At 37.4% G+C, this 11,628-nt stretch overlaps 1 protein-coding gene across 1 annotated transcript in view; it reads right to left on the bottom strand.

The window, feature by feature from the left end:
- Positions 1–9,850: 9,850 nt before the first annotated feature.
- Positions 9,851–11,628, bottom strand: part of LOC116497826 (opsin-3-like) — a 60,062-nt gene continuing 58,284 nt past the window's right edge. Inside the window, exon 3 of the mRNA XM_032201813.1 lies at positions 9,851–10,141. Within this exon, the coding sequence (XP_032057704.1) occupies positions 9,851–10,141 (291 nt within the window). The remainder of the gene's footprint in view (positions 10,142–11,628) is intronic.

The raw sequence follows: 11,628 nt of genomic DNA, 5'->3' as shown, positions 1-11,628 counted from the left end.
TCATCCGTAAAGTACTCAATTTACATAGTTGTACCCTATATAACAGACCATGACTGTACACCCATTTCTGAAAATCTGGTCATAATTTAGTCACAGTAAAGGGATTTAAGAAGTCACTGTAGAGCTGTAGTTCTTGTTTTTGATTCAAATTCAGAGGATAACAATAATCAAGGGAGTTAAAATAGGATGACATAAACAAGAAATAACTTCTAATGCATTGAAGCGTTGGTCCTTTTCTAATATTCAGTGATCTGCTAGGAAGTTGTTTTCCAGATGAAATACACAGTCTCGAGCATGATTATCAATAAGTTTATAATTTTGTTTTTTTTTGTTGTTGTTGTTATTTGATTTTTTTTTTTTTTTCAAAATTTCAGAAAGCTAAAAGAGACATAAAAGAAAATAAAAGAGATAAAAGAGGAAGGCTGGAGTATTGCCTTTGCCACTTCAAGTCAATGCCACAAGAATGGCCCATTGCCTACGAGCAAGGGAATGCAATTAACAAAAGTCAGGACCTTTGCAGGTCTGGTTTTGCTATGACTACATATTAGTGATGGCAACTGGGCATATTTATGGTCACTGGCATTTGTATAATATTAACTGCACATAATTTTGTATCACGAGACTATAGATATAGCAAACGGTAGTATTAATTATATCTTTAATTGTGTTTACATTTGATGTCAAAAGAATGAAGTGCCTTGATCACTAGAGAAAACTGAAAGAACTAAGCTGATTTAACCTAGCAGTATGAAGAAAGTCATCTGACTGCTGTTTCTGAGTATGAACAGAAGACATCCGAAAGAATAAGGTGTGGTTTTTTTTTTTGAGTAAACCAGGAATGAAGGATTATAAACTGGCTACAAGCAAAATTAGTTTGGAAGTTGGCTGACTAGACACCTGAGGAATAAAGCTCTGCAATTGCTTCTAGTTCAAGAAACAAGGAACATCAATTTGTTTTCAGTCTCACATAGTCAAATTTCTTAATGGGATTAAAAGGTGCAGTTTATAATGAAAAGGGACTTAATCTAATGAATTACAGACCTAGTAGGCTTCTATATTTTATGTCACATATTCAATACTGTGGAAACCATTACATCCTTGAGTACAGTAAGTACTTTGACTGAGTACTTTGTCCTGAACAGAGAAGGACATCATGATTAAATCATAGAGTTCTACAGATCTGAATTAGATTTGTCATGCAAGTTCATAAGGTTTTAAGCAGTAATATAACCTTTGATACTCAAATTTGTCCTGCTGAAAAACTAGGATGATGATATTCACCTGCTTTACAAGGATAATGAGAATTAAATCAATTAATTAAATATGTATTTAGAGAAAGCTACATAAATGCTGAAAAATTCTCTGATTAAGAAATCTCATTTTATTTTTTTCTCTCCATCACCTAATCTGAAATGATTGTTGCTTGAATTGCTAGCTGGATACATGACTGCAAAGATATACCTGGTAGACATAGTAAAACACTGAGAAGTAATATCAACTGACAGATGAAATACACCAAAATGTCCCGCTCTGGATAAAATTATAGTATTATGCCACTGCTACATCGCAAGAGATTACTCAGTGATTGAACAAGAGAGACAAATGAGAATTTCTATTACCTCCAGGCTTACACTTATCTTTTCAAATCTTTTTCATCTGTTGAATCCGATAGTCTTCATAAAGCAACTAAACTCTTTGCTTATATAATTGGTTGCATTGTCTTACAGATTCTGTTTTTTTTTTTTTTTTTTTTTTTTTTTTTTTTTTTAGATGACGTATGCTTGCAAACAGCTTTGAAAATAAGAAAATAAAGGCTGCAGCAAATATAGAAGCATAAATGGAGTCCTACTTGTTAAATGTGAACATGTTGAGAGAAAAGCAGAAACATTAGAATTAACACAGAAATCTGATGTTAAATTAATGTTTGACCTTCACCAGATGAATTTTAGTGTGGGCTAAACTTCAGTCTGACCTGGAGATGCAGCTGAGAGCACTGCAACAGAAGCTCCCTGTTCAGTGTCACCTGGCAATGTTATTTGAAGAACAGCAGAAGTTCAGCCTACCTACAGATCCTGTTCCCTTTTGCAGGACCTTATCTGTCCACACCAAATCTGGAAATCAGTCCAGAAAAAAACAAAAATCAAAACAAAACAAAACAAAAACAAACAAACAAACAAACAAACAAAACAAAACCAAAAAACAAACAAACAAACAAACAAACACCAAAATGCCAAGTGCTTACACTTACCTTGTAGATCACTGAAGTACTAGCAAGATGTAAACATCATGGTCATTAAAACTTATCCTTTTTTCCTTCATTTTTCTTATCACTGACTGAACTGTTGACCATCTGAAAGCCCCTTAAGGACAGGCACACATGTGAGGACAGCAAAGAAATATTGATTTGAGTTTCTGCTGATGTATACTTGCAAGAGCAAACAGGATACCAAGGGGCCTTGCTTGTATGAATCCTAACACCTTTGATTTAGGTGTGAATATGCCATATTCCTTGCTTCTATGGTTATCTGAATACTGCAAACCTCCATTTAACTCTCAATCTATCTCACAGGTTTGATATTACAGTTGGAAGTGTGTGAAAATGGCTGATTTTAAATGGTGTCCTGAAACTCCCAGCACAACCATAGGCTGATCATGATAGGTAAGTGCAAACAATTTGGCTGAAACAGTCTTACTTGTGCCAGATAAAAGCTTAGGGATGTAACCCTGCTTATTCTTTGAATTCTTAAACAGTTCTTTGTTTCATTCCCTTTGTACAGTGACAGTGATTTTAGAGGCTGAATCTTTTCCTAAGGGTATTTCCTTGCTATCCCCCAAACAGGTACCAACATTAATCTCCTTTCATACAATCACTGCAATTAACTCAATTTCCTAGACTATGACCCTTTCTACTGACCAGTATCACCTGCAAAGTTGTCAGGAGAAAGCTGAGGCAATTTTCCTTCTTTTCTGAGCTAATTTCAATGAAAATGCAATAGGGTGGATGAGATAATTTAAGTTTAGATTTCAACTACATTTTTATTTTAAAATTTGAGTTGTCCAAAGGGATCACAATTTTTACCTGTTGCAGTTTGCCTGCATAATGCCTAGGGACTTATTCTAAATGACAATGATAACTTTAAGCCTCTGAATAGTTTAGTCATCAAGGTTTACAGAATACATGAGGTAATAAAAAACAAGTGATGCACAATGCCAACTGACCAATGCCTAGCCAGTCCCTGAGCAACAACAGCCCCCATGCCAACTCCCTCCACTTTTTATTGCTGTCATATGGTAGGGAGTATCTCTTTGGCCAGTTTGGGTCACCTGTCCTGGCTCTGTCCCCTGCCCCCTGCCAGCTTCTGGTGCACCCCCAGACTACTCACTGTCAGGGCAGCATGAGAAACTGAACAGTCCTTAGATTTGTATAAGCACTGCTCTGCAACAATTAAAACATCAGTATGTTATCAACATTATTCTCATCCTAAATCTAAAACACAGCACCATAACTGTTACTAGGAAAAAAAAAAAAAAAAAGTAACTCTATCCCAGACAGAACTGGGATATTGCCCTTCACTTTCTCGGTCTTCCTGAAAGGAAGATCTAAGTGGACATCATTTCTGTTGCTGTCATCCCTGATACTAACTAGCCCAGTAAACAGATACTTATCCTGTGTTTGTGTTTGTTCGTGTTTAATTGTTTCTATATTTATTTAGTATTTTGCTTGACCTGACTTTTGGTGACCTGGCTGCCTGCTTGCTACTTTTCATGTGGGTCTGAACAAACAAGTCCTAAACTCTTCTGTGATATTGAGGTTGGTCCAGCCCTCTGAAAGCATCCACAGGACAGGCAGGATAATGCTGAACATATTCAGCCAGGTTGCACCAGGAGTATAGCCTGGGACAGCATGATGCTAGCTGGGGCTGCTAAATGTACTTGTAACCCTAGTTAAATAGGTTATTTGTCTGAACTGATCTTTTTGTCATAATCTGAGAAAGAAACACCTAAAGTAATTCTGAACTCACTGTGTGAGATGCAATTGTACTTTATGACAGCAGTAAAGGTGCCCTTGAGACGTCTCTTCCTTTTGCCCCTCAACTTTAAAAAGTCATAATACTGCTTGTTAGGTAATACGGTGCCACTTCTTTATATACCTAATATCAGACCAGAAAACAGTGAAAGAGATTAAAAAAAAATAATAATCATTTATTAACTTCTTATTAACATCTTACAGGAATTTTAATGAAAAAATAGCAATTTATAGCAATAAATCTTATGATAAGTCTGAAAACTTCTAGAAGGTCATGAACTTAAAAAAATGGGATTTCTTTTCAGGACTTAATAGATATGTTTCAGTTTGTCCATAAAATGAGGTTTAACACAATTGTCTCTTTATTGTGTACCATCTTTCTGGATCTGTCCTACTGTGTTCTCATGCAGCTAAAGTATCTTAGTTTTCCAAGGGGAAAAATGAGCACTTAAAAAAAAAAAAAAAAAAAAAAAAGGACAACAAAAAACCATTAACTTACCCACATATTCCTGCAGTTTGAAAACTGAAACATTACCTTTTGTGGGAAATGCTGAAAACTGCACAATACCACATGAAAATTGACTGTGAAAATACAGCTGTTATGTATCCAGCTGGGAAATGTTAAGGTTATTATTATTTTTTTTCTATTTTTCTTTATGACTGTCATGTGCAGCTCTGTTTCCCAAAGTGCATATGCATTTCTCCCTGCTCGGTGCATAAGGTCGCATCAAGATGGACTGAAAAGGGTTGTTAGAAAACTGTGTATAAGGTGCAAAAATCTTATCACTAAAGAAGGACTCATTTCAAGTTCCACAAATGCATTTGAAGAGGGGTTGGCCTGGTAGTGATCTGCTTGGTGAGTGGTGGGGAGGTGGTACAGGTCCCACTGCAGCTGCAGCACATCTGGGAGGTGTCTGACTTGTGACCTGAATCAGTGTCACCTCTCTGGATGGTGTGTTATTGCTCATCTTAATGCAGCTAAACAATATGAAAATGCCTTTCCTTTTTCTCACAGTTCTAACCTACTGGGGAAACTCCACTTCCTTGCTGGGTTAACTCCTGCTTATCACACATTGGTCTCCAATACTGTCACCTCACCTCTTTATAGCCTCTCCATTGAGGCTCCCAGTTTGGGCCCAGGTGGCTATTTTACACTATGTGCATGAGCAATGAAGATAAATCTGAAGAAAATTCAATGTGTGAGTAGCCCCGTTGCAGCAACAGGGCTATGTGCCTAAGTGCTCACTCATGAGAGAAGAGAGAAGCACAATTGCATGTGCTGGCTCCAGGTCTTGTTGAGGAGCACTCTTAAGTACATTATTATTCACATCTCATTGCCCATCAGAAACAAACAACAACAACAACAAAAAGGCAGAATTATTTGCAGTTGGCTTAGTTTGTTCATTATTTTAATTTATTCGCCCTCACCAAGCCCCAAATCATGATAACTTTGGAAAGGTCACATTATTAATTATTTTCAGACAAGTGTGTATATTCTTGTCAGCATCACTTCTCCAGATCCTTGGGGAAAATGACAAGCTCTGCTTCTATTTTTATAAGTGTAGTGATTTTAATTCAAGAAGTCAGGGTAGAAATCAAACTGGTAATCAGTAACTTCTATTCACATCTAAAACATCTCTTCCCTCACGCTCTCCCTCCTTACTTTTGCTCAAAGGTATTTTCTGACACCAGAAATAGGACACTGATTATCACAGTGCTTGAGTGGTTATTTTTTATTTATGTGTGAGTGTGTGATTGTTTTTTTTGTTTTCCAAACTGTAATATGCGAAACAGTATTAGAAGTGCTGGTTTGAGTTTCAGTAGTCCAGGGAAATGTAGGTGTACTGCCTGAGTGACTAAATGTCTGGAAATAACTGCTGAAATCATGTAATTAGTCTGAAGCCCATGAACCACAGCTAAGCAAGATCATTTTACATCAACAAATGTTGTAACATATATATGTAAACTGATCAGAGGCTTCCAAGTGATTGTTTCTAGAGATCCTTAAGTGATAAGGTTTCATTTGTCTAAAATTTGGCTGTCAGTTGCAATGAAGCAAATTCCTGTTTTCTCTGAATGCTACCTTGAAATTATGTGAAATAGCAAGTGCAGACTGACTCACTCTCAATACCCACTTCTCATCCATAACCATACCCTCTCAAGCACTCATTATTCGTATCTAGACTTCTATATCAATAAAAACTGAATGAACTTCTCATACATCAGATAAGGCTAACCTAAAAAGCTGCTGCACTATTGTGTTATCCAGCTATTGATACCTGGTTCTCAGTGAAGTATGTCCTGAAGTACAGTTACACCCATCAGAAAGTTTTTGGTTTTTCGAGTTCCTGTTGCCCTATGGATTACAGGAAGGCAAGATGCCCCTATCTGTGCAACAGCAAGCCCATTGTTATGGGGGAGCTGGTATCTCTCTGGTGAAGGCTTAACAACTGCTTGTATGCAACATGTGGAAGAGGAGGTTTCTGCATCACCATGGTGGAAGGAGGGAAATTGAAGCTGTCATAAATAACTTGTTGGGGTAGCTGCATGGGTGGAAGTTTGAAGATGTTACTTCAATCTCAGGCAGTTCAAGCAGCTTAATGCTTTACAGCTTTGTCAGTGAAGCTTAATGAAAGCCTGGAATGATGTTTTTAGACCAGCAATGGTCCAGCTGAAACTATGCCTTTCTGTGCTCCTGGAAAGGAGCAGCAAACAGACAGCAGTATAAGCCATGTGGTCCTGCATGAGGGAGTCCCCACTACTGGAAAGAAATTCACCCCAGCTATTTTATCACCTCAAGGCAGTGCAGAAGGAACCAACAAAGATTTAACTTTTTTTTTTTTTTTTTTTTTTTCCTGGGGTTTCTGGACCAAGAAAGTGACTCAAAACATGTTCAAGAGTTAATTTAAAGGTGTGTTCTGCAGGATGACTTTTAAGGCAGGCTCCGAGGGTGGCAATTCCACGATACTCCAAATTGCTTTATGACAGATGGAAGCTAACACTGTGGCTGCAGTCAACCGGTGCTGTTTTGCAACCTTCAGAGCAGGTCCCAAAGCAAAAAGGTTAGCTTATGCACAGAGATCTAGAGATTAAGCCATATGTTCTCGGTGTATTTACAACATGCATGAGTAAATAGCCTACCGTTGGCATATTGTATCCAAGACATGACCATGAAAAATACAGGCTAGATAATTTTTCTTTTGGGATGCACCAGCCTCCTATGACAATTCTCAGCAAAACATGAAGCCCAGAGAAGCTAAGTGCTGGGAAGAGAACTTTTCCTGAATGGTTAAATTTACAGAAAGGAATGAGGAAAGCTACTAAGTAGCTGACATGCTGTGAATGCATTTCATGCATAGGACAAAGGTGTTTAACTTTTTTTTCCTGGTCTGAAAAGAAGGTGAACAGATGGATGGATATGTTTCACCTCTTGTGAGTGAAGACCATTCCTCAGTTTCAGATAAAAATAGTTATTTTTCTGCTAATAAATAATGGCAAAACAAATGAGAACTGAGAACTATTATTTTGGTTTTATTACAATGAGAGTATTTACCCCTAATCTGACAAAGCTCCTTTTCAGGAATGATCTTGTCTTGATTTCTGCAACACTAAGGAAGCTAACTGTATTAAAAATAAAAATAATAAAAAATCATACAGTGACTACCAGCTGGCAACTAATGATCTACCCTTCAAGACTTATTCAACTACTCTGTTCCTTTGCATTTTTTGTTAAATGATGGCAACTGCAGAACAGCAGGTAGTGGGAAACAGAAGAATTATTCTCAAAGTTCAAAGAGAGAAGTCTAATACTTCAGTCTTGCATATGACTGAAGACTAAGAAGAGATATTTAAGAAACTGTTTGCAGTTCCCTGCCAGGGTGCTCCTGAATTGTTACAAAGTCTTTTCAGCTCCTGCTGCTAAGAAATTGCCTGCCTTGCCTCAAAATGGTCCAAATGGAATTCTCCCCCTGTAGACAGATCATCCAGCATTGTTCTTCCTTTATAAGAGATGATAAATTGGATCAAATGTCAGCCTCATATTGAGAAACAAGTTAAGTATTCACAATTTTCTTCTTTTTATCTGAAAGAAACAGCTACTGCAGGGAAAGAGTGATTTTGGACAGCTTGCTACATTCCTGTGATGTGCAAGCATCCTGGCTTTATTCTTGCTAATCAAGTTTTTCCCAACAGTGAGCCTTTCCTCTCTGTCTCAGCACACCCACAGCAGTGTGACTATCTCGTAAGCCTTTGATGCTGCAGAATACAGAGTTCTCAATAACTGCCTGGAGCAGTTGGAGAATATAAAAACAGCCTTCTTTTGTTGTGTTTATATCTGTGGCTGCCAGGTTGTCACCACTGGTAATTGTGCTTGTGATTCTGTTCTTGAGACATATGGAGACACCCAAGGCTCTACATTGAGTTCATGTGTTTTAAGATCCATATCTTTACCTCAGCTTCTGTAACCCTGTTGTCTGGGATGCGCTCTGTGTGTGAATACAATGCCAAAATGTACTTGCCTTCTCTGTTATAGCTTGCTCTAGTGGCCATAGCATGGCCAGATGACCTCATGGAAGTTAAGGACCTAAGTGCTCAGAGGACAAAGAAGCAAGACAGATGCTACTCTTGAGAAGTTTCCATAATAACTGTAACATGTAAGGGAAAGGAGAAAAAGTTACAATTTTGTTTCAGTATTAGCACTTTCTGGAGCTCTTTGTATTTCCAATGTCAGCTTAAACTAGACTTTGGAAAAGAAGTCCTAGCATTGGGGAGGGCAAAAATATTGTTTCCTTCTGATTTCAGGGAAGTTTCATGTCTTATATGGGGTTTTTCCCTCAGTCTTCAGGAGCATATTAATTCCTTGTTTAATAATTTAGGGTAGATGAAGAATAATCTCAGACAGTGGCTAAATTAGAATATATTTGGCTTTTATGTTCAATGTTTCCTTTTTCTAGGCTTCAAAATAATATAACACTGCTGTTGATAAATACTGAGATTAGGCTCCAGCATGCACCAGGCAAAAAAAAAAAAAAAAAAAAAAAAAAAAAAAAAAAAAAAAAAAAGGATTTATTTGCTATGTAATAGCAATGGACACAGTGAGAACAGGAAATTCATATCAATGTTTAGCACACTAATGTAATCAAAAAGATAAAGTGTTTAAAGTGTTTTCATAACCTACGTGTATTTTCCAAATACCTTACTGGAAAACACTTTTAAAACTTCCAGATCTGCCCTTATCAAACTTCAGAGTCAGAGTAGTCAATGCAGAAATTTTAAGTTCACTTTTCTGTACAGAAAATGCCATTTACAGGAATAAGGCACCTCAGCTAGATCTAGGCATTTTAGAAATGTTAGAATTGGCCTTGCCCCTCAAGAGAAAATAAAATTGTTCCCTATTTTGGCATATAGATGAAGTGGGAATTTAACAGAAAGAAATGTAAAAGTGCATAAAAACTTAATTGAAATGACTTTTTGTTTTCAAGCGTATCTGTTGAGAAAAATGGTTAAGTGTTTGCAACAGATCTTCTCCTTCAGATTGTTCTCAATGTCATGAAATCCTTTCCTCTTCTTGTCCCTCTTTTCTTCCACCTACATCCCCCAATATTCTTCTTTTGTAAATAGATTCCATTACATTTGGCAGCACTGCAGCATGCAAATTAACACACAGCAAGTCCTCAGAAGAACATGAGCAATTTCAGTAAGCAGATGTATATCTGTTCTTGCTATTTAGCAACATAATGTGTTGACATTTCCATCCCAGGACTCCAGTGATATTTTTCAGCCCTGAATGCCCTTTTCCCAAAGACACATCCACAGGACAGGTAGTCACAGAAGTCCTGACGTACCCTGAGGAAAATATAATTTTAAAATAACATATCTTACCTGCTTATTCATAAGTATGTAGATAATGGGATTGCAAACAGTGCTGCTTTTTGCTAAGATGGAAGGTATGATGCTTGCAACTGGAGTCACCACACCTGGCTTACCAAATGTTGCAAGTAGTGCTATAACTCCATAGGGAATCCAACACACAAGATAACAGATAACCGTAGTGATCACCATGAACAGTACGTGGTATTCTCTTTTGCGGGCAGTGTTCTTGTGGATTTTTCCAACCTAGTGAAAGATGAAGGGGAAAAAAAGATAGGATTTAAGAAGCTGAGCAGTTGTTTTTATTGTTTTAATAACACCGGGACTCTTGATTTTAGATCAGCAATGACAATCAACACTGTAATTCCAGAAACAAATCAACATCGAACCCAAAAGTGAGAGAATGCAATGGGAAGACCTTCATTGTTTCCATCGGACACTGAGGAAAGCCTCACAGATATCATGCTGCATGCATAACCCAGAGTCAAAGAAGAGGTTGGAGCGAAAACAGAAGTTACCATCTAGTTTTTACTAGTTGGTAGGTCATCTCCAGTTGCTCTTCAGGTATGGTATTCTCTATAATTGCATAATATTTTCACTCAAGTTATTCTAGTCCCCAAGACTTGCCTGAGATGGAGAAGCATTATGAAACACATGAGAACCAACAGAAGCATTTACTGTTTGGGTTGTGGAAACAGCAGAGCAACATTAAGACTGTGCTAATGCTCAGTACATCTGCCCTTGGATGTTGTCAAGGCTTGTTATCAAAGTCTTTTTTAGCCCACTGTAATGTTGGCAAAGGTCACATGAAGAGTGGAACACTAGAGAAGCCTTCCAAACAAGACTTTATGAACTTTTAAGTGGTAGGATTTATTCTTTATAGATTATCTGTTCTGGGTAGTTCACCATTTTGATAAATCAGCCTCACTCATGATAACCGTCAGAATAGTGTTTTTTTGTTTACTTGTTTTGTTTTGTTTCTTTGTTTTTGTGTGTGTGCTCTTAAAAATGAATAAATAAAGCATTCCAAATATTGACTTAGTTCAGTTATTCTGTTGTTTTGGGGAAACAGAGAGGAACTGGGTAAACAGGAAGCACAGACTTAAATGATCTGTTCAATGCAATGGCACAATAGCCCATATTGCTGTTATGAATTTACCAATAATTATAGTGTGGCTATAGCTGGGCACATCCAGTCTTGCTGAGGAAGTATTGAAAGCCTCTCCGCATTTCAAAATATATTCTTCTTTTGTCTATTCTGGACTAATGCATCATGTTCTTTTGGAGTCTAGAGCACTAAGATGGAGGTTAAACATTAAAGTAATGTCTAGATGTTATTTTTAACCCTTGGTGTAAATACATTTCCCTGCAGACTACTACTGAACACTGGTTGGTCTTCCTAAACATCTTTGCAGCCAGCAGAGAAAGACAAACTCTTCAAGGAGGCTAATTTTGGTTCCAGTCTCTCTCCAACAGCTCTAGATAGAGCCTCAGCAAACTGGTCTCCAAAGGCTATGGTTAATTCCATAACTGCCCCCCAGCATGTGTTTAGCTAACCCAGATGAGCCAGCAGGATTTCAGGAAGTATTAAAATGTTTAAAATAAATCAATCGAGTCTTGTACTCAGCCAAATGTTATTTATATCCACTTTAAGGTCTCTTTGCCTCAAAGTGCAGTTCTTGAGAATAAACTGCACCCAAGGGAACTAAGTGCAGGTAAAACTACAAACTACA

This window comes from Aythya fuligula, chromosome 1 (genome assembly GCF_009819795.1).
Source record: "Aythya fuligula isolate bAytFul2 chromosome 1, bAytFul2.pri, whole genome shotgun sequence".
Taxonomy (NCBI): domain Eukaryota; kingdom Metazoa; phylum Chordata; class Aves; order Anseriformes; family Anatidae; genus Aythya; species Aythya fuligula.
The sequence above is the reverse complement of the archived record's forward strand: the minus strand, read 5'-3'. Positions and strand labels throughout refer to the sequence as shown.